The sequence below is a fragment of the Asparagus officinalis genome, chromosome 4 (genome assembly GCF_001876935.1).
Source record: "Asparagus officinalis chromosome 4, Aspof.V1, whole genome shotgun sequence".
Taxonomy (NCBI): Eukaryota; Viridiplantae; Streptophyta; class Magnoliopsida; order Asparagales; family Asparagaceae; genus Asparagus; species Asparagus officinalis.
In genome coordinates this window covers 31399261-31424188 of record NC_033797.1, presented here as the reverse complement: position 1 = coordinate 31424188, position 24928 = coordinate 31399261, and the positions used below count along the sequence as shown (strand labels likewise).

General features: G+C 34.9%; 2 protein-coding genes across 2 annotated transcripts in view; one reads left to right on the top strand and one right to left on the bottom strand.

Annotated features, from left to right (window-relative positions):
• On the bottom strand, positions 16198–18207 carry LOC109838448. The gene is made up of 3 exons (XM_020406895.1): positions 18082–18207; positions 17439–17534; positions 16198–16590 (listed from the first exon to the last, which is right to left on the bottom strand). The coding sequence occupies exons 1-3, from the start codon at positions 18205–18207 to the stop codon at positions 16198–16200; spliced, it is 615 nt and encodes a 204-aa protein (XP_020262484.1).
• Positions 20496–24928, top strand: part of LOC109837104 — a 30571-nt gene continuing 26138 nt past the window's right edge. The window contains exons 1-3 of the mRNA XM_020405189.1: positions 20496–20609; positions 23995–24192; positions 24664–24873. Coding sequence (XP_020260778.1) covers positions 23995–24192; positions 24664–24873 — 408 coding nt within the window. The 5' untranslated portion in view covers positions 20496–20609. The remainder of the gene's footprint in view (positions 20610–23994; positions 24193–24663; positions 24874–24928) is intronic.

Here is a 24928-nt window from a genome sequence, read left to right as displayed (position 1 = left end):
GAAAGAAATCCAAGCACTGAAAATGCCCTGCTACTGAAAAATTGATTAACATATTTTATTATATTTTACACCCTCATTATCTAATTATTTCAAGAAATAAATCTACTAATATCGACATTTTAGCTTAGTTTGTACAAAAACATGTAAACCCTCAAATTCTCTCTTTTCTATCTATTATTTCAGAATTGTCAAAGCCAATGAAACTAAGAAACCCAAGAAGAGAAGCCCAAGAAGAAAAGCCCATGAAACAAAGACCAAGATAAAATCAAGTCAAATGCAATATAATTTTGAAAACCCCATGAAGCCAAAGAGTATGAAGCCTATGAAGCCAAAGAGAAAAAAAATCAAATATTTCTTCCCTATTTTTGAGAAGCCCATGAACAAGAAACCCAAAGGAAAAGCAAAAACCAAAAAAAAAATGAAAAGCCCAAAAATCACTTTGAGATCATGGTTGCAATCCATGGGTTTTTTATTTTTATTTTTTGTAAAAAAATGGGTATGTGTCTTTGGATTGTGGATAGGCATGGGTATGAGTTTTTGGATTGTGGATAGGATATAGTATGGGTTTTGGATTGTGGTATGGGTGTAGTATGGGTTGAAATATTATATTTTAATTATGAGGATTGGATATTTTGGTGTATAAGTAGAGGAGAGTATGAGAGTTTGAGGGGGTGAAAGTTTTGTATGAGGAGTTTACTCTTGATTGAGAAACCCTCAAACTTGTAATTTATTTTACATTTAATATAATCTTTGTTCACCGGAATTTAAGTTCAAGGAGAGGAAAATCCCCATGAAGTTAAGTTTCTATTTTTCACTTTCTTTTGTATTTCCTTTCGTAGCTTAGATTTATTTCTTGCTTTTAATTCATGTCTTGTAATTTCATTCATAGATTAGATTTTTCCTCTCTTGTACTATTCACCTTGAGGCTAGAACCCTCTTGCGTTTAGTTTTTATTTTTGTTTATTTTTCATTTTCTTTAATTCACCTCGAGGCTAGAATCCTTTAGGGAATTGCATTTTCTTTTTTTTTCCTTCTTTCTTGTATGATTTTATTTATTTATTCTTCTCCCCTCTAAATCAAAGTTTTATTTTGGACATAATACAACAAACAACAAATCTTCAAAATAAAAAAATGTCTCCTTTTCATTTACTTATTTCTAACCACTCCTAATTGCCGCACACAACATAAGAACCGAATCTAATTATTTCTTACAAACACCTTTATCGTGGAATCAATAACTTTTTATACTTAAACTTGATTGGTTGTGCACTTGCAACATTTTGGTACATGTTTTTGTTCCATCAAGTTTTTGGCGCCGCTACTGAGGAATGGTGTTTAAGTAGGATTTTAATTATTTTGGTTCTTTAACTTGTGTATTTTCTTGTGAAGGAACCACTTTGAGCTTAAAGATTACAGATCGGAGATCGAGGAATTAAAGATTTTCTTTTAGTAACTCTTCTTTCTAGTATTTTCAATTTCACACTTTTTGTTAGCTCTCCACAATTAGAGACAATCAGGACCTAAAATTAAAAAAAATTGTTAACCATAATAAAAAAAAGAGAAGAATTTTTTTACCATCCTTTTTTAGTTGCTTTTAATTTCTAGGGTTGCATTGCATATAATAGTAGAAATTCTCCAAAGTGATTTGAGCATCTTGATTTGGCACACACTTAAAAATATTTGTAAGGCAAAACCCCCTAATCAAGATAAGGTGAGGGATTTCATCACCCTTTCCTTAGCCCAAAAATCATTAATTCCTCACTACATAAACTCAAGCCTTTTTAAAACTCATTAGACGTTGGCCCCTAAGGATTCGAGTTTATTAAGGAACAAGGAATCCCTAAGTGAACCGATTCAAGTTTTCTTGGATAAGTTGGTGTCTAAGGCAAGGTTTAGGGGTTGCGTAAGGCGTGCTGTAAGGAACGAGGTACTTAATTGATCTTTGATTACCCTCTAGTACTATCCTTACCTGTCTAACTGACTGAGTAAAATTTTGATCTTTTAACTTAAGGAATTTTTGGTTAGGAGCCGGTCTAGCTGAGATAGGCTTAACACTAGAGTTAGAGTTATTGAAAATTTATTGTTGTTGATTTATTTTAGTTAGGTTTTTCCTTTTTCTTCTCATAACAAAAAAACTAAAAGAACTAACTTTTGATTTTTCTTTTAAAAAAAATTATAAAAAGAATTTGTTTGGTGTATACAAACGTGGATTAGGGATAAAACAAATCGCTTAATTCATTTTGAACCAATTGTAGAAATGACTAATCCACCAGTTCTCCAAGATATGTGCTATCCCATAGGAATGCAATCCCTTCATGCATTAAGCTCATCGAGGTAAATGGAACTAACTTTGAGCTTTGACCGTACTACATAAACATGCTTCTCAAATTTCTAGGAAATAAAACTGAAGATGCAGTCAATTCAGATTTATTTCATTTTCTCTCAAGGACAAGGCAAAAAAATGGTTGTATAGATTGCCTACAAATTCCATCTCCACTTGGGATGAACTTGTCATCACTTTTCTCAAGAAAAATTTCCCAATCCATAAAATGGTTAAGCTTAGAAACATCATTCAAAATTTTAAAATTGTCATGGGGGAGCCATTCTGGAAGTACTTTGATAGGTTTAAGGATCTTCTCATCCAATGTCCTTATCACGGTCTTGAGAAATAGCGATTATGCGAAGTCATCTATGAAGGATTGGACTATTCTTCAAAGACTTCTTTAGAATCTATGTGCCAAGGGGATTTTATGAAAAAAACACCGACGAAGCTTGGGAATTTCTAGAGAGTCTTTTAGGGAAAACCATGCAGTGGGAACACTGTGATGATATGGTTTCATCAGTTGTTCAACCTAAGTATAGTGGTCATTCCCTAGAGTCAAACATTGCTGCTGAAGCAAAGATAGCAATAATTTTGCGAAGGTTAGAAGCCTTAGAAGTTAAGGAACAAGCTCCAGCTCAAATCAATCATATTTCTGCCCAAGGTTGTCACAATTGTCATTCTCCTGCCCATGTTTCAGAGGAATGCCCTCTCCTAGGAAACACCTAAACTTTAGAATAAATGAACGCTATATTCCAGCATCCTAGGAATGATCCATTCTCTCCAACCTATAATCCGGATTGGAGAAATCACCCAAATTTTGCATGGAATCAAGGAAACCCCACCGGAAATCAAAATTTCATTCCCACTTCTAACCAACAATTCCCTAGAGGAAAGATAACCCCATTTAATGCACCAAACAACTTTCAATCTAATCTACCTTTTCCTCATCCTCACCAACCCATAAACCCTTCAGGTCCTAACAACAAAAAACGTCTTAGTGTCTTAGTAAAGGGTTTAGAGGCGATGATGAAAGCTTCTACACAAACCAACAACATTTGACCCAATCATCCACCACTTTGAATTCCTTCATGCAAACAACTGGCCAAGTGCTCAACGCAAACACCCAAACCATAGCCAGGTTAGAAACCCAACTTGGGCAACTAGCCAATGCCGTGAGCGAAAAAGAGAGAAAAATTTCCAAGTCAACCTGTTGCGAACCCTAAAGATAATGGATCCGGTTCAAACTTGGAGAAATCACCCAAATTTTGCATGGAATCAAGGAAACCCCACCGGAAATCAAAATTTCATTCCCACTTCTAACCAACAATTCCCTAGAGGAAAGATAACCCCATTTAATGCACCAAACAACTTTCAATCTAATCTACCTTTTCCTCATCCTCACCAACCCATAAACCCTTCTGTTTCTGACCACGAAAAATGTCTTAGTGTCTTAGAAAAGGGTTTAGAGGCGATGATGAAAGCTTCTACACAAACCAACAACATTTGACCCAATCATCCACCACTTTGAATTCCTTCATGCAAACAACTGGCCAAGTGCTCAACGCAAACACCCAAACCATAGCCAGGTTAGAAACCCAACTTGGGCAACTAGCCAATGCCGTGAGCGAAAAAGAGAGAAAAATTTCCAAGTCAACCTGTTGCGAACCCTAAAGATAATGGATCCGGTTCAAACCAATCAGCCCATGTGAATGCAGTTCACACCTTGCGATCAGGAAAGCTGATAGATAACCAAGTTTGAATGCCACCGGATCAAACTCCTTTTCCCATCCAACACACTCCTTCTGATAAAGTGACTCCTTCCGATGACCAAAAAGCTGAACACGAGAGTGAGCCTAATATAGATAGGTATATGCATGTTCCCCCCTTTCCAGACAGACTCAAACCTAGGAAAAACTCCCCATAGGTTGAAAAAATCCTAGAAACTTTCAAACAAGTCAAGATCAATATCCCTCTCTTAGATGCAGTTGAACAAATTCCCTCTTATGCAAAGTTCATAAAAGATTTGTGTACTAAGAAAAGAACCACCAATGTCCCCAAGAAAGTCTTTTTAGCTGCCAACCTTAGTGAAATATTTTCTAAACCCATGCCTCTGAAATATAAGGACCCTAGTTGTCCCACAATTCCATACGTCATAGGAAATACTCACATTGATAAAGCACTTCTAGACTTGGGAGCCAACGTAAACCTCCTTTCTTATTCAGTCTATCAACAGCTAGGTGTAGGAGAACTTAAACAAACACGATGCACCCTACAATTAGCTAATAAATCCGTGAAGATTCCTAAGGGAGAGGTAGAGGATGTTTTGATCAAAGTTGGAGAGTTTATTTTTCTTGTTGATTTCATTGTCTTGGAAATGCAGCTTATTTCCAATCTCAAAAGTCAAATCCCAGTTATTCTAGGAAGACCATTCTTAGCCACCTCAAATACTTTGATCAATTATAGGACCGGTCAAATGAAACTATCTTTTGGGAACATGACTATTGACCTTAAGATTTTTAACCTAGGAAAGCAGCCCAGTGATCCATCTGATCAACCCATGGAAGTGAACTTCATCCAAGGAATATCCAGTGAGTAACAAGAGGGAGAGTGTGAGTCAGATTCATGTATATCTGACTTAATTTTTAAGGAGTCTTTTGATGACGAATTAGGGTTAGATCCGCTGGTCAATCATGTATCTACAATTGGCTGGCAACGAGAACCTTTAGAGACAGAATACCGAGTCCAACTTCGCTCATCTGTTGAGAAACCCCCTAAGTTAGAGCTCAAACATTTACCTGAAAATCTAGAGTATGCCTACTTAGGGGAGAACGAAACGTTACCAGTCATCATTTCTTCTGACTTAACTTCTAATAAAAAAGAAGCTCTCTTAGATGTTTTAAGAGAGAATAGGAAGTCATTGGCTAGACCATGGCTGATATCAAGGGGATTAGTCTAACCATTATTCAAGACCGAATCCATTTGATAGATGATGCCAAACCTTCTAGAGATCCTCAACGTAGGTTGAACCAGGTGATGAAAGAAGTGTTAGCCTCTTAGTTTTAATGATATTTAACAAACAAATTATATCTAATATTGTTTGTCTAGTGTTTGTGTTTTGTATTCATTGTAGACAAATAATAAGTTGGAGGATGGATAAAATCGAGCATTTACGATCAAATCCAATGGAGGTTGGCGGAATAGTGGAGTGAAGCTACGCAATTCAAGTTAAAGATTCAAGTTCAAGCTTCATTCATAAGTGTACCAAGTTGAGCTCATCGAAGACCTATAGCTTGGGTAATCTAGTTTAGGAGTTTATATTATGTGTGTTAAGTACTTTAAGCTCAATCATATATACACACTTTAATTGTGGTTTCTATGTATATATATAGTTATATATATACATATATGTTTTGGTTTGATAGTTTTCAAGTTTTAATATGAAACAATTAAATACAATTAAAAATACATTTCTTGTTTCATACTTATATGCATATATATGATTTCATCAATATTAATTTTATTTAGTTCAATGAAATCATATTTATTGTTTTTGAAAAGTTTGTAAAATATGCAATTTTGTGAAAATATTGTATTCTTAGTTTTTGGACTTAACAATAATCATATACATCTTTTATTAAGTCTACACAATTATTTTGTATTGTTTCAAAACATGGTTAAGCTAAAATGTCAAAACTCATGTGTTTACGTTTTTATGTTTTGGACATATTTGCAAAATGATGATATTTTACAAATGGGAGATACTTTTTGAAAACTAGTTTTTGTAACATGTGTATTATCATTTTTACGATCATTTTCCAAAGTTTTATAATTTTTGGAATTTATTTGATATTTTTTAACAAGGTTTCAAAGTTGAAATTTTCTGTGTACATGTTTATGAGTCGACTCATGAACAGTATTGAGTTGACTCAGAAACTGCTGCATGGTTTACAATTTATTTCTGATGAGTCGACTCACAGCATCATGAGTCGACTCATCAGGTTGAGTCGACTCATGCATGTCATAAGTCGACTCACAAACTGTGCTGGAAAATGAGTTTTGTTTCTGATGAGTCGACTCATGATCTTATGAGTCGACCCATGGTTTATGAGTCGACTCATGACTTTTATGAGTCGATCCATAAGTTGGTTTTTAGCTTGTAATGGTTACTTATGAGTCGACTCATGAACAGTACTGAGTCGACTCATAACACTGTAACGGCTATATTTTCAGACTGTACTATTTTTGGGTTTTTGGTCTTTTTACCTTATTTTCTCTTGGCTTTAGGATTCCTATAAATACCCCCACATATCCTCGATTCTATATCCAAGAAAAGTTTAAACAAGTTTTTAAAGGGTGTTTAAGTGTGTTTAAGTTTGGTTTAAAGTTTGTTTGGTTTGTGAAGAAGCTTTCACAAGTGGAGGAGATCAACTATATTGTTTGAGCTCCATTTTAATCCATCCATGCATCTTGTTTTTCAGAGAAGAATTTCTAAACTCAATACTAGCTTTGTATTAATTATTTATTGTTTATCATTTTTATCAAGCTAGGGTTTTATATTAAGTTATAATTGACTTTCCCATTGCTTACACACACAACTATTGAGCTTATTGTATTTGCACATATTGTGTAATTGGGTTATGGGGAGTTGTATCAATTGAGAGTGAGCTTAATTGAGTTCTTGTCCATTGTAGAGAACAACCAAAGTTGTATTCATGTCTAATTGTGTAGATCACCTTATAATACACTTATACATCAAGAGAAGTGTGTGGTGAGAGACGGGGTCGTCCCAAGAGGAGTGGGGTAGGTAACAATACCTAGAGAGAGGGGTCGTCCCAAGAGGAGTGGGGTAGGTAACAATACCTAGAGAGAGGTTGTAATTCCTAACACTTGAGGAAGACACGGACTAGAGACCAACACTTGAGAGGGTGTAAAGTGGGATTGCAAGAGTGTGAGATTGTAAAGTTTTCGGTGAACTAGAAAACTGAGTGTGAGGTGTAAACGTTATTCAGGTGAGCGTAGAAAACCTGGTTGTTATAGTGGAGATCTCCTCGAGGTGAGGAGCGGAGACGTAGGTCGTGGGGACCAAACTCTGTGAACATATCATTTGTTTGTGATTACATTGGCGCACTTATCTTTATGTTTATATCTTATATCATCTTTGTATATTACTTGTTATTTATATTCCCCACTATCTAGTTTAGATTATTTACCCTTATGTTGTTTGTATATCCTCGTATATATCTCATAGTATATCTCATTGCTAGGATATTTTTCTTTGTTCATATTGCATATTCTTACTCATAACATATTGTATATCTATCTTACAAGAATAATTTATTAATAAGTTTTAATTAGCATAAAATCAGATTAGATTAGCACAAGATCCTAATCACCCACCCTCTAGGGTCTAACAAGAAGCTATTAGGAAAGATATTCTAAAATATCTTGATCATAGGATCATTTATCCCATTTCTGATAGTTTATGGGTAAGTCCGGTTCAAGTTGTCCTAAAGAAATCTGGGATCACCATGATCCAAAATGAGGCTAATGAGCTGATTTCCACTCGTACCAAACTGGATGGCGAGTTTGCATTGACTAGCGAAAACCAAACTTAGCCACTCAGAAAGATCACTTCCCTCTTCCCTTCATTGACCAAATGTTAGAGCGATTAGCAGGACACGAGTTCTATTATTTCCTGGATGGATATTTAGGTTACAAGCAAATCCCTATCGCTCCAGAAGATCAGGAGAAAACCACATTCACTTGCATATATGGAACTTTTGCATACCGACACATGTCTTTTGGGCTGTGTAATGCACCTGCCACATTCTAATATTGCATGATCAGTATTTTTTTCGACATGGTAGAGAGATTTCTCAAAATTTTCATGGACGATTTTTTCATTTTTGGTGACACATTTTCTGAGTGTTTACATCATCTCAAACTGGTCCTAGCATGGTGTAGGAAGAAAAATCTGACTCTCAATTGGGAGAAATGTCATTTCATGGTCAAACATAGTATTGTCTTAGGACATGTAGTTTCCAACAGAGGGATCGAAGTAGACAAGGTCAAGTTAGATCTTATTTCTAACCTTCCTCCTCCTAAAATTGTCAAAGATATTAGATCATTTCTTGGTCATGCTGGTTTTTATCGACGTTTTATCAAAGATTTCAGCAAAATGGCTAGACCCTTGACCAATCTTTTATCCAAGGATATATCATTTGTTTTCTCTCTCGAGTGCCTCAAAGCCTTTGAATATCTAAAAAAGGAGCTAACCACAGCTCCTATCATTCATGCACCAGACTGGACCTTACCATTCGAACTGATGTGCGATGCATCTGATTCTGCAATTGGTGTTGTCTTAGGACAACGGATTGATGGTAAACCGCATGTGATCTATTACGCTAGTAGGACTCTGAATGATGCCCAGCAAAATTACTCTGTCACTGAGAAAGAGTTTTTAGCTGTAGTCTTTACCTTAGAAAAATTCAAGTCTTATCTTATCGAGTCTTTGACCAAAGTTTTCATAGATCATGACGTACTTAAGTATCTTTTAACCAAAAAAGATGCAAATGCACGACTCATTAGATGGATTCTCCTACTTCAAAAGTTTGACATTCAGATTCTTGATAGAAGAGGAGTAGAAAACCCTATAGCTGATCACCTCTCTAGACTTCCAAATGCACCAACATCAACCATCCCTATCAACGAACATTTTCCAGATGAACAACTCCTCCAAATCCAATATGTTCCATGGTTTGCTGATATTGTGAATTACTTGGTCATGAAATAGATCTCTTCTTATTGGTCCAAACATGATAGATCTCGTTTTCTTTCCCAGGTGAAATACTTTTACTAGGATGATCCATATCTATTCAAATACTGTCCTGATCAGATCTTTAGGAGGTGTGTTACTTTTACTAGGATGATCCATATCTATTCAAATACTGTCCTGATCAGATCTTTAGGAGGTGTGTTCCCACTGAAGAAATTAGGAGTGTTCTATCCATCAGATCTTTAGGAGGTGTGTTCCCACTGAAGAAATTAGGAGTGTTCTATCCTTCTGTCATGAGCAAGCATGCGGGGGCCACTTTGGCCTAAGAAAAATAGTTGAAAAAATTCTCCAGTCCAGGTTATACTGGCCCACTATTTTCAAAGATTCATTTGAGTTTTTTAAAACATGTAACCGCCGTCAACTCTTAGGGAAAGTTACTAGAAGAAATATAATACCCTTACAACCCATCTTAGCTGTTGAACTTTTCGATTTGTGGGGTATAGATTTTATGGGACCATTTCCAAATTCTTTTGGAAATATCTACATTCTAGTAGCCGTCGAGTACATGTCAAATTGGGTTGAGGCAGTAGCTTGCAAGACTAATGACAATAATGTTGTTGTCAAGTTTTTGAAGGAGAATGTTTTTGTGCGGTTTGGAGTGCCCCGATCGATCATTAGTGATAACGGTACACATTTCTGTAACCGTTCTTTTGAGGCTTTGATGAGGAAATATTCAATCACACATAAACTGTCAACTCCTTATCACCCCCAAACCAGTGGTCAAGTAGAGCTCATAAATAGGCAGATCAAACAAATCTTAGAAAAAATAGTTAATCATAATAAAAAAGATTAGTCTATAAAATTGTGTGATGCTCTGTGGGCATATCATACAACATTCAAAGCAAATTTAGGGATGTCACCGTACAGGCTCGTGTTTGGAAAAGCTTGTCATCTACTAGTGGAGTTGGAACACCGAGCATTGTGGGCTATCAAACAGTTGAATTTTGACTTAGACTCGTCAGGTAAAAACAGATTGCTCTAAATAAATGAGTTAGAAGAAATTCAAAATGATCCATATATAAACTCAAAAATTTACAAAGAGAAAACAAAGAGTTTTCATGACAATTCAATTTTGCGGAAAAATTTCACTCCATGATAAAAGGTTTTACTCTACAACTCAAAATTACATATTTTTCCTAGAAAATTAAGATCAAAGTGGTCAGGTCCATTTAATATCAAACAAGTTTTCTCACATGGGGCTGTCGAGATAGAAAATCCTAAAAATGGTCATATTTTCAAAATTAATGATCAACGCTTGAAATCATTTTTAGAATATTCTACGCTCGGAGAAGAGGAGGTTTTGGTTCTCCATGAACCACATTATTTGTAAAAAAATTGTAAAAAAACAAACAAAAAAATTAAAATAAAAAAGGTATATATATTAAAAAAATTAGTTTTATTTTGTTTCCTTCATCCTCACCATAAAGGTAATTGCAGATTTTTATCATCATTGTTCTTGGTCGACCGAACAACTGTAAGTACTTTAACTCGTATCTGCTTTACTTTGTGCATCATGGAGTTTGTATTGAGGACAATGCAAAATTTAGGTGTGGGGGTGGGAAGTAGTTACTTTTTCCTCTTTATTTTACCTTTTTGTATATTTTTCTTCTTTAAAAAAAGTGTCATTTGCCAAATTAACAGAGTTAAGTAGTAATTGATCTATTTGATATAACTTTAAAATTTTTTAATTGGACATTTAATTAAAACAATAGAATTTTTGCATGCTTAACTTGGAGTTGAAAATATTTTTTTTCAAGTAGCCATGATTTACATATTTTTCACATACACACACACATATATATATATATAAACTAACTAACTTTGCAAAAGAAGAGTGCGGAAAATGGGCACCAAAAAGAAGAAAAAGACTCTTGAATTCAAAGTGATTCTATCTTATAAATCCTAAGTTGACCGAGTAATTAAGCCCAAGAAGTATTTCCATATTTAATGATCTAAGCCTAATTGGGTTGGAATCCATTGGCCCAAAACTCGTTAAATGGTCACTTAGAAAACCCGACAAAGTGGAAAAATCACCAAGATATAAAAAAAAAAAAAATAAATAAAAATAAAATAAAATAAAAATAAAAATACTAACAATGTTTTTATATATATGTGGTCTTGAAAAATAATTTTTTATTAAGATACTTGAAAATTATTCAAAACAAAAAGTTAGCATGTTCTTTTTAAAACTTTTAATTTAAATTTCTAAGTTTGACTTGGTTTTGTATTGTTATAATAAAAATATTTTCTAGGAGATTTACCTTAGAGTTATATATAAAAATATTTTCTTAAGTACTAACTAGCTTCGATTAGACTTTTTAAATTTATCAAGTAAAATCAGTTATTTACTGACTTCCTTAATTGGCAAGTTGACCAAATTTTGTGGGTATATTCACTGCAAACCCTCACGAGACTACAACTCGTCCTATAGGGTAACCTAGGGGTTTTAAGGCTTATTGAATGCGCTAAATATAACCGCGATTCCTGCGAAAGTGAGTTAGGATTTTTAATTTCTTTCTTTGCTAGAGTACTAGCAAAAGTTTAAGTGTAGGGGTATTTGATTAACATATTTTATTATATTTTACACCCTCATTATATAATTATTTCAAGAAATAAATCTGCTAATATCTCATTTTAGCTTAGTTTGCACAAAAACATAAATAAGTATTATTCAATATAAAAACCCTCAAATTCTCTCTTCTCTATTTATTATTTCAGAATTATCAAAGCCCATGAAGCCAAGAAACCCAAGAAGAAAAGCCCACGAAGCAAAGATCAAGAGAAAATCAAGCCAAATGCAATATAATTTTGAAAAGCCTATGAAGCTAAAGAGCATGAAGCCCATGAAGCCAAAGAGAAAAAAATCAAATATTTCTTCCCTATTTTTGAGAAGCCCATAAACAAGAAGCCCAAAGGAAAAACAAAAGCCGAAAAAAATAAAAAGCCCAAAAATCACTTTGAGCTCATGGTTGCAATCCGTGGGTTTTTGATTTGTTTTTAAAAAAAATTAGGTATGGGTCTTTGGATTGTGGATAGGCATGAGTATGAGTTTTTGGATTGTGGATAGGATATAATATGAGTTTTGGATTATGGTATGGGTGTAGTATGTGTTGAAATATTATATTTTAATTACGAGGATTGGATATTTTGGTGTATAAATAGAGGAGAGTATGTGAGTTTGAGGGGGTGAAAGTTTTGTATAAGGAGTTTACTCTTGATTGAGGAACCCTCAAACTTGTAATTTGTTTTACATTTAACACAATCTTTGTTCACCGGAATTTAAGTTCAAGGAGAGGAAAATCCCCATGAAGTTAAGTTTCTATTTTTTTTCTTTATTTTTCACTTTCTTTTGTATTTCCTTTCGTAGCTTACCCCATGAAGTTAAGTTTCTATTTTTTTTCTTTATTTTTCACTTTCTTTTGTATTTCCTTTCGTAGCTTAGATTTATTTCTTGCTTTTAATTCTTTCTTTTGTATTTCCTTTCGTAGCTTAGATTTATTTCTTGCTTTTAATTCATGTCTTGTAATTTTATTTATAGATTAGATTTTTCCTCTCTTGCACTATTCACCTTGAGGCTAGAACCCTCTTGGGTTTAGTTTTTATTTTTGTTTATTTTTCATTTTTTTAAAATCACCTTGAGGTTAGAACCCTTTAGGGAATTACATTTTCTTTTTATTTTCCTTTTTTCTTGTATGATTTTATTTATTTATTCTTCTCCCCTCTAAATCAAAGTTTTATTTTGGACATAATGCAACAAACAACATACCTCCAAAACAAACAAACGTCTCCTTTCATTTACTTGTTTCTAACCACTCCTAATTATCGCACACAACATAAGAACCGAATCTAATTATTTCCTACAAACACCTTCCTCGTGGGATCGATAACTTTTTATACTATAACTTGATTGGTTGTGCACTTGCAATATTTGGTACATGTTTTTGTTCCATCAAAAATGCAATCAATAAAGGTGTTGAAGGATACACAGTGCCGAGACTAAATATTTCAAATCATGATCCAATCCAAAAAATATTTATCCTCTCAAAAAATAATTAGTTCAACACAAGCCAAATACCACCAAGAGACGAGATTCTGTTCACGCATCTCACATAACTTTCTTTCTCAATGTAATCCTCAAAACACATGAATGCTCAGATTTTAAAGTATTACCTAACTTCAACAACTAAGATAGCTACGGAAAGTGTGAATATATTAAAAGAACAAGTCTTGGAGTGTAATACCTAAGTGCTCAGATTTTAAAAAAGAGCCTCTATAAGAATCCCTCATTCAAAAACACTATTTTCCAATTTGTCAAAATACCATGACAATGAAAATCATCATAGACATATGTAAGCTCAGAACCTAAAGATAATCATAAGTGGTAGCCATCCAATACATAAGTGCTCATGTAGTGCATGATGTGTAAGAGCTTTATTAATAACATTATTGATAGCCATGCCAATACTTGAGAGTTCATATAGGTTGCTAAATCATAAGTATCGATTAAAAGCACGATGCACCTCTACAACATACATGAGTCTCAATGCCGGTTGCATATCACAATAATCATTTTTATTATCACCATTGCTTAATATCTCAGATGGTATGAATGCATGAAAGCATCATGTTGTATAAGGAAAACAAGTATATAGGTAATTGTTGAAATTTTCAAAATCTAGCGAGTACTCAGAAAATGACCAACAATCTATAAAAATAGCCATACCATTACACCAGGTCTAAATGCATGTTGCTATCCTTTGAAATTGGCCAAACATCATAGCAACGACTCATGTCGATAGTTAAGAAATCAAATATGCAAGTTGCTTCCGTTGGAGGATCCTGCAACAACAAGCCAGGATTATTAGATAATATATTCAGATTTATAGCCCAATTTCCATACAAATGTTCACATATAACCCAAGCAGGTGAAGGTACAGTTAAGTGGTGCAACAACATTGATTAATATTAAAAATAAAATTAAAAAGATAAGTAATCATCGACATATATGCAACAAAGTCACATGTTAAGTTATCAAGTCATATATATATCATACACATAAGCGGCTAGAAATCTAAATTTATGAGCATCCATCACGCTCAAATACATCACACAAATTAGACATATTGTTTGTCTCAAAATTAGCTTAACTACAAAAATAAGTCAAAAGTATGGATGTAGATATCAGTTAGTACCCAAAAAATGCTACCAAAATAAAACTAGTGCCATGTTACTAGTTCTAGACTTGCTTCTCCATAAACTTGTCCAACAAATCCCTTTGTCCAAAGTCAGTCTTTCCAATAAATCGCCTCCTGTCGAGTTCACTTTCAACAAGTGTGTCATAAAACCTCTCAAGTATTTCAATAGGATAGCTTTCTTTGTGGGCAAAGATCGCTTCGGACAACTTTTCAGTCCAATGCATGTTAACATTCTTGATAGAGGATGCAATTTTTTTTACCTGATATATCATTTGTTGCATGAATTCATTATCAATATCAGACCTTCCATTACCATTTCCCTTACTAGTCCCTCCCTTTCCATTCTTTTCATTTTGCAAATTAGTTGTAGGTTTGGCTCCTTTGGGAATAGAGGTTTCCTTAGCTTGAGTTGGTGAATCATCTTCATCCACATTATGAATATGAGGTGAGTGTTAATTGGATAGAGGACTGGCACCATCATCTCCAATATTAATTAGAGCACTACCACCAAAATATGTGTTAAAATCCTTGTTGTAGTCTCCTTTAGCTTGATCGACACCGATAATAATTACAAGGTCCTCATAGTGAACTAGGGGCTTGTTGATGTATTTTTTAAGCTTGGAACTACTCAAATTTTTATCCTGCATAATACAACATGTATTAAACTCTATTTTAGCAAAATAACATTGTAAAAAATATGAAAGGAAGATAGGGTGTAAAGTTTAGAAATACCTCACTCCTATCAAAACAGTCTTTATCCATGATGATAGTACTTGTAGATTCATCCCATCCAGCCCCACTTAGATTGCGATAGAATTGCATATCATGGAATCTTGTTCGAAGACTTTTCATATGGTTGATAACATGCTCAATTGTAAAACCACCGTCAAAGTGTTCATTCATATGAACAACCGCCATATTGAAAGCGGTCCTCTTAAAATTTTTGTCAGCTTTCTGCCCAAACTTTACCATTTTTGTAAGAAATGGAATCAAAATATCATCATGTTTACTTTGCCAAAACTTGTGTGAGCCACTTTTACCTTTAACAATAGGCTCACTTCTTCCCTTTGAAGCATCATTCCTTTTTCTTCTTCTTCTTTTTAGAAGTGCCCATTCTCTTGCTACCCCTTTATTCTAAAATGGTTCCCCTTTCAGTGTGTGGATTGATATGAACCCCACTAGATAATGGAGTATGGCACTGTTGTTGCATGGAGGTGGGACCACTAAGTATGTGAGTAAATGAGATTGGTGGATGTGTCATATGAAAGTAACCACCATCATAATTGACCACATTATGAAATACATTTGAAGTATTACCAAATAGTGGTGATTTGTAGGGCATGAACCCCATATTGAAACCACTAGTGACTAGAATAGTCGGAGTTCTAGGTGGTGGGGATGGTGTGGCCGGATTGCTCTTGTCAATCCCTTCAAAACTAGTATTCTCAGCCACTCCTATAGAAAATTAGAGACAAATATAAAATTTAAAATATGGAAATGAAGCATGAGGATGAGAGAGACTAATAATAAGCAAGTCAAATAATAATAAAAACGCATTAATCAAACACATTCACCAACACTTGTAGCATTACATAAACTAATCGCGACACGAGAATATAAATAATTTTACAAGCATAAGTAACAAAATGTATTTACCGATAGAATTAAAAACAAAAAGAAGGTACTTGACCCAAAATATCACTAGAAAGTATTCCTAATTAAGTTCGCATGCCAATTTCAGTGATGTTCCCACGACGGTGGCGTTCACAATAATCAATCCACATCTTCCAAACTATTTGATCTCTACGATTCTTCCATTCGGTTCTTAATTCTACTTGCTCTCATTAGGTTTGAGTTTGAGAGAAGTCAAGAATATTGTCCTCTTCTTCATTTTCCATTTCACTAGCCTCCTCTTCAATTTGTGTAGGTTCATTGAGGATATCATCGTTTGGATCAACAGTAGCAATATAATTATGAAGAACTGTGCAAGTCAAGACAATATCAACCTGTGTCTCAAATGGGTAATTAGGTTTAGTGGCAAGAATCTTGAAACGATTTTTTAATATTCCAAAGGCAGATTCAATCTTAGATCTTAAAGACGAATGTCTAAGATTGAATAGCTCCCTTCTATTATTAGGCGTTTTCCCAATTTGTTCTTTCAAATGATATTGAACACCACGGTAAGGGAGATAAAACTGGCATGGTTGTGTAACCCGTATCACACAAGTAGTATTTACCTAAAATTATGATGATGAAAATATGTACATTAGGTCATGTTTATTTTGAAACTGTGTTCAAATATTCACACGTATTTCTATAAAGTTAAAAAGTGGATGAAGTTACCATCAAAGACTCTCAAACCATGAGGTTATGGTCTAGATAATGCATCTTGTAGGATCCTATAGTCATTTGCGGAGCCTTCCACCCTGCCAAAATATATGTGAATAATTTATTAGGGGTACAAGCTGTCAGAACATTTTGTGTGACTCCTTTACAACCACGAAAAAATACAACAAATCTAGCCGGAAGCAAAGCATCAATATGGGTCTCATTGATCATACCAATGCAATCTTAGAGAGTATATCGTCAAATAAATATGAAAGCATTTTAAATATAGAGTTAAATAAATATATACTTATTCATAAACTATAAATGATATACCTTAAAGTAAGGGTAGTATCTATGGTTGTTAAGGATCTCCTTCGGTACTTCATTTGGCGCTTGTCTCATATACCATCCACGTATGTGATAAATTGCTTCAAGCATTTTGTTAAAATATCTACTTACGATCTCTCCGGATCTAATAAAACATGACCTTATGATGCGATTTTTGGTTTTATGACCCAAAATATTCAACGTCGTGGCAAGTTGTTCCTCTACCGTAACATGCTGGGAATCTTTTAAAAGTTTATTTGACCTCATAATTCTTGCAAGATTGTGGAAAGTCCCACTCCGCATTCTGACATAGGTTTGATAACTATCTAAATATCCATGCTCTTTGTAGTGCATGTGGTCAAGCCTCCTTTTTTTAAATTAATTTTTCAATAGTTGGACTGCTACATATTCTTCTACGTCTAGCTTGCACCCTACGCATGAATGTAACTAAGATCAATATGATAGATAGTGTAGCCCCAGAGACAATGCTCACTATCATTTCTTCATCAACATATTCCCCATCCATCTACAATATCCATATTAAATCAATTATCAGTTTGAATGAAAAATAAAGTAGTACACATGTGACAAATATTTATAATGTACTATATGATCTGAAGATTAAACTGCAGTATTGAGAACCAAGTTTTTGCTATAAAATCAAAACAATTACTAAGTAATCTTATCTAAAAAGCTATCTTTATATTCATGACTTGAACCAATTTCATAGCTGGAACCAATAAGTAATGAGATCACAATAATCATTTTCTTCCTAAATAGAGGATTTAACATAAAGATTAGAGCACTAAAATCATAGTCAAAATAGAAGATTTGAAGCAGTATTATAAAATCAAGATTTTGAAGAGCATGAGGCACTATACGCAGTTGTTTTGAACATGTCTTTGTCGAAGATGAGATAGTGAGCCCATGGTCTGCACATACTTAGGATATAACAAATCTATTCTATATAACGAAAGAGGAGTACACGCGGAACTAGTATATATAATGCTTGGCATATATAGGAAAATTAATAAATTATATAATTTAAGAAGTGCTCAAAACTAATAAGTTACCACTAAACGGATAACACACCATTCTTCCATAGCCCATGCATTCTCGTAAGTTCTAACGACACAGACATTGGAGATCACACATCCTGTATCTATATTGAAATCCCTCATACTATTTGCATAACCCATGCATTATCACGGTCACAAGCTACCCCTATGTATAAATATGGTGTCATTTTCGGTGGTAACCTATGACATGATCGGATTCAACATGCTTTAAATGTTATTACAGATATGTAAATTCTTCCTCGTAGATAAAATCTTAATCATGAAAACAAATAAATAACTCGCTAGCTCACTAGAACCAATATTTCCCTAGAAATAGTTTCTTACCTGCATCTCATACATGTCAACAAACAAACAACCAATTTAAATTGAAAAACGACCAAAATCCTAAAATTAACAGGAATACATAACGAAAATCATTCTTAGAACCCCCAATTAGTTGTTGCCGATGAAATGTATAAATATGTACTCAAACAGCATCAGGAAAAGCTGCAGTTTTGGGTTGGAAGCAAATTATACTTGAGAAAGGAATATTGCTACATTCTAATACATTAAAAGCAATAATTTTTATATGAATTTCAGAATAATTAAAACTTATTAAACAGAATAATGCATGATCACTTGGTCCACTTTGGAATTTAAAACAGAAAAAGATTTTTAATACAAAAAACTATTGCGGTTATTAAAAAGAGGTATTTTTTGCATGTGAATGTAAAAACTTACTATGAAAAAAATAAAGATAATAATAAGAAAAAACTAAAATTGTTAAGAAAATTACCTTCAGAGATTTTTTAAAGTAGCTCGATTAGGTTTCCAGAAGGATTAGCCCCAAATCAGTTAGATCTTAGAGAGATTAAGCAATCAAGAAGGCAAAGCAATGAATCGACCTTTAAAATAACCCAAATAGAAGGCCGCCAAACTTATAACCCAGATTTGAAGATTCTTTACCAGTGAAATAGCCAATTATTTAGCCCAAACAAAGCTTGAGTTTCTATTGAAGTAGCAAGAGAAGATTGACAGTAGACGAGGGATCAATATCAGGTAGGATCAATGGAGGGATCAACTGACATATTTTCCCTCAGTTTTTTTGGCGGAGAGAGGCGGTGGAAGGCACGAGAGAGGGGGGAAAGAAAATGAAGAAGAAGAGGAAAGGAGAGAGAGATAAGGCGGTGATAATAACAATCACCTTTTGTTCCCATTGTTTTCCAGTCGTTCCCGCGGTTTTTAGCTGGCAAAAATATTATTAACATTGTCCTTCTCCATCCCATTTCTGAGCTTAAAAAACAAAAATGGGCTATTCCATTTTTTTGACGTGGCAGATGATTTCCAACAAATTTTTCCTTAAATATGAGGTTGAACCAAACTAGAGAATAGAAAAACTACATGGGTTTAGATTTCCTACTGTCACTTGGAAACCGATTTCAGCCTATTTTTTTGCCAACCGAACAACCCCTTATTCTCAACTGCGACCACTACTTTTTCATCACATGTTATACTGCACATAACGCATATGTTTAGAACATATAAGCCAAGGGTGCTCTTTAATAAAGCTAAGCATCATAGAAGACATTATGCATGACATTTTACTTTTTCCTTTTTTTTCTTTTTTACTTGTTTCATGATTTTGTTTTATAGCCATGTGCCAATTACATAGTTGCTGATTCAGATCAAGTAAAGTGAATTTTACGAAAGATTGAGAGATTGAACTTTACTCACAAATGGAAGGGAGATTGCTGGATATTCATGTCTGAATATAGTCTCACATCCGATAGGATAAGAAAGAGTGGTGAGTTTAAAATAAAAGTTGGGGTGAATACCTAGTAGCTATAGCTTTTAGATTAAAATTAATTCCTAGCATTTGTTTAAAACTTATTAAATCTAGGTTGAAGTTTAATGCGAAACTCTAGACATTTGGTCAATTTAACGGAAGCGATAAGGTCTAGTTAGCCGACGAGCGAAGCGGTGGAAGATCCTAACGGAAGCGATGGAAGATCAATAGAAGATATATCCATCAACTCTAAGTTGAAACCGATTACTCCCCAGCAATTTTGCCAATAGGTCTGAATGAAAAATGGTTTTTTTCCCATATGCAAATCAACCATATTTTCTTATTTAACCTCAAAATCTATATATACGTCTCAACCGGCCTTTCCGCCCCACCACCCGCCGCCAACCACAGTAATAAAATTCCCCAGAATGCGGGGAAACCGTTACCCAACGCCCAAAAGGCGGAAAACCGAGGGGGAAATCCCAGAAGCCAAAAGCGCTTCAGCCGAGCTCAAGCCCCTCAAAAATCCCTAAACCCCCCTAAAACCCCAGAAGACTGTCTGAATCAAAAAGAAAAAAAATCAGAATAAAAATAAGAAAAATGGCGGACGGAGAAGAGCCTACCTGCCCAACGCTTAAAAGACGTCCAAGACTAAGCCTCGATCCACGATTCGCTCCGAGGCGAGACCGATTTCTCTCTCTGCCTCTGGCTCTATCTCCCCATTTCCGCTCCCCCTTCTTCCGTCATCATCCATCAGGTTTTTTTTTATTTAAAAAAAACCCTAATTCCCTCGATTTCTGTGTCAATTTTTCACGGTGCCCATTGAGTTGGAAAGTTTTCTGCGTTACTTATTGTGGAGATCGATTACCGTGAGAATATTGAGTCTTCCTTTTTTGCATTGGATTTGCTTTATATTGCGATGTAATGGATAGAACACATTGTCACTGGGATTTGCATTGATAATGTGAAAATAATACGATGACGAATGAGAGGAAAAATAATCTAGAGAATTCTCTACATAATCGTATTAATCCTTCTCATTGGGTCCTGGGATAAGGTTTTTGTCTGTCTTATGACAATTTATTGTGGCCCAGACTTGCGATAGGCTAAAACGCGGGTGGATTCACTGGCGAAATCGGATCTCCTAGCTTTACCTTTCTTTGGCTTTGACTCTTGAGTGAATGGGGTATTGGCTACTCGTATATATCTGATTATTTTTCAGAAAGGACCAGGCCATTAAATCAGGAGATTCATGGTTCTTTCGCAGTTAATTGTCCTGCTTTAACTTTGACCTACCGCTTGTAGAAGCTTTGAAGTGGACTATAGCTGTTTTTGTTCGAGCCTAGTTAGGATTGTGGTGTATCTGCAAAGCTACAACTACTCAGGGCTGTGGCCTATATGCAAATCGAGGACAATTACTTGATCCTCTCTTTCTCCTTGATCACACTCGTGCTAGCATTAAGATCAATTTGGGATTGCGACGCCGTTAAATGAATGAATTCATCTCTGTTGGGAAAGGATTTGGAAGAAGAAAGATAACAAGGTTGCTTTCTCATGTTCCTGACATATAATCTTCATTACCGTTCTTTTCCAAAGTTCCTTCTCGTGTACTATGCCGTCTCAAGTTGAGATCCTAAGCTCTAGGTGCCAGCTTCCTCTCAACTCATTTTGTTGTGCAACATCTAGGGGTGGCCAGTACGTGGATTAACTGGACATTCTTCAATGTCATAGGTCTGGAAAATTTATAATGCTTTTTCTCAAAAGAGATTGGATGTTCCGGGGACATGTAAACACATATGTATGCTCAAAAGAAAAAATGAAAAGGTATGCACTTGTGGTGGCATAACAAGGAGCAAAAATGCCATTAATATGTTTTTTTCAGATGGATTTCCAAATTAATGACACCGTAATTGACATACTATTATATAATTGAGAAGTGTGAAGATAAACCTATTGATGGGATTGCCATGTCATATTATCAATAGAGAATAAAATCAAGTGGAGAACAATGACAAGTGCAGAGGGTTATGCAATGTCTGGATGCATAAATGTATATGACATGCAAAGCTGTCATTTTTCTTTAAGGACACTATATTTGGTTCTGCAGTGATGAATGTATTTATTTTTATATGTTTAGACCACATGTTTGACTATGACTTAGGCAAATTTGGCTTTTACAAATTTAAAGAGTCATTGAAACAACTGCCTACTGTGAGTAGGATTTGCTAGGCATTTTCTCACCAATGAGTTGCACACAATATGTGTGCTGCATTTAACTCGGTGAGAACTTAAAGATTTGCCCAAGATTTTCTTACCAATTGGCCGATTGTATATGAGGATAACACTGCATTTTGCTAGGTGAGAATTTAATTGATCCTTTCACCCAGATTTTCAGATTTGCACCATCAAACATCATATCATTTTCTTATAGTCTTATCTTTATTCAGGTAGATACTAGCAGTTGATACTTTCTTTTCTTCTGAAGTCTGCTAAGGTGGTAAAGGGTAGGCTGGGTGGAAGCCTGGAAGTAAATTTCAAGTTCAGGTTTAGAGGGAAAGAAACATCAGTCACAATTTAACAAGGTTATCGATAGCGGATAGCGTTGCGTAGCGGTGAGGCATAGCCAAGGCTATTTGGGGCTATTGCGGTAAAATAGTGGTAAAAAGCGCAAAGTCAAATAGCCGGTCCAATTTAGATATGTATAAATATTTAAAAAAATCTAGAAAATCTAAAAGTGCATATGTGATGATTTAAAGAGAGAGACATATAGTCATTATATAATACCGAAGATGACTGGAGGAGGAGTCAAAGAGTCGTTGTCGTCGAGAAGAGGAGCTGAGCAGTGAGAGGATTGCAGTAGGAGGAGCTCACGGCGAGAGGAGGTGAGAGGAAGTGTTGAGGGAGGTGCCGAAGGCTATGGGAGGCGACAGAAATATGTCGAAAATCGCGGGAGGCAGTGGGATGCAGTGGTTGCAGGTAGGGTTTAATTTTTTTTAAAAAAACCTCAAATCACTTTTAAATAGCGGTAAAAAAGCGGATTTTGCCTATAATCGTCCGCTATTCACCGCTATGGCGCATTATTGGCCGCTTTTGCGAGTGGAAAGCGCATATTCTGCAACATGTCACTGCTATTGGGTGATAACGTAGCGGGAATGGACCGCTAATGCTATTTTTACCGCTATTTATAACAGTGCAATTTAATTTCGTTTTCTTCCATTTCAGAATCTGTGTGACGTGTTGAGGATTAAACATGGAAGTGTGCCATCTTTGTGTGTGTGCGTACGAGCGTGCGTGCGTGTTCGTGTGTGTTTGTATGCACGTGCGTGTGCATGTGCGGGTGCGTGTGATATTCTGACCCTTACCAAGAAGCATGGCTAGAATCTAGATTCTCTTAAGAGACACATCTTGGCTAAATGCCTCCATTCCCCACCATTCTATGAGATACAACTTATGACATGCAGGAATTGTGTCTCCACATGCAGGAATTGTGTCTCCTCATATAAGTAGTCTCTTCGATTAATTTTCACCAATTTTATTTGCCACATCTTTTGTTTGTAGAAAGACATATATAACCTGATGCCAGTTATTTCTTATCCTTTCTTTTATGTTTCAAATTGATTTTCTAAGTTCTCCATTTCTTCTCTTTTTCAGAATGTACAAAATGAATCATATTATCAATGTGACATCTGATCTATTACTCATAATCACACCTCTGCATTAATTAGCCAAGATGACCAAAATGGAAGTTCTGGATCATGTCTACATGTATTCTTAAAGAAATTTGTTCAAAGTGCTATTTTCTTCTGAGATTTTCATAAAAATCATGATCTTTTTCTGCCGGCTTGTGTGTTTATGAAGGCTGCGATTTTCTTTTCACTTATATATGAACTTGTCGACATGTATGTTTACAAAAAGGAAGTTTGCCATGCGTCAACTTAATTGTAATAACTGAGCAATTGAAAATTTATATCCTTTACAGGAAGCAGGAAAGAGGATAATAGTACTCAAAGATGTTATTCTATGCGCCTCTTTGCTAATTAGTTTCTCTTTATTTTGATCCACGTAGAGCAGTACGCTTTTCAAGAAAGTAGATCCCTATAGTTAGCTAGAGTTGTTTATTGATCATTTTATCCATCATGCAGATGACTTCTGAAAGAGATTGCAAAGTTCCATTCCTTGCTTTGAATGAGGAAAACAAACTAAGCCTCTTCCCCTTGATGTTCTTACACACTGACACAAAAGCTCAATCACCTGATAGTTCCTCTGTGTGGATGAATATTCCACACATATGTACCGATATTGATTGTGCGCGGGAAAAATGGGTTCATGTTGGATGTGAGGTATGTTGTCTAGTAACTGCTTCAATCAGGTAGGTAATAAGAGATTTTACATGAAGATATTTTTTGTACTTGCACTTGAAGCCTTCATTTTTCTGGAGATAATATCCTCACAAATAACTTCATCAACTTACTGTCAAGGTAATGGCTGCCTAGTTTTTAGTAATGAACAACTGTATAGTGAAGTATCATATGTGAAATGATCGAATGTGATGGATCATAAAATTGCAATATGTTTGTGGTTTATTGTTTTCCCCCTTTACATGATCTTATGGTGAGGTTGTGCTAAATTTAGCATCTAATCCTGTATGCTTAATAGTACAAGCATAAAACACTACACTGTACTAATGTAATTGGTGTCTGTATATTTAGTACAAGCATAAAACACTACACTGTACTAATGTAATTGGTGTCTGTATATTTTAAAAATACCTGTGTGTCCAGTTAATGATTTTCATTGCATGTCAACATCAGGTAGCTGCAAATCGTATGCGTCTTCATGTTAATGGAACTCTAGTCAGAGAAAAAGCTCTAAGTGTTTTGTCGAAGGATCAAAATTATCAGGATAATGTAAAAAAGATAGCTTTGGTTGGTAACAATGGAGACGTTGAGAAGCTTCATGCTTATGTTTATGATCTTCGACTTTTACCTATATCAACATCAACAAAGGATCATTTCATAAAGGTGCATACGAGGAAAGGAAATTCTCATTGATGAGGTTTATTTATGCTTTTCTTGT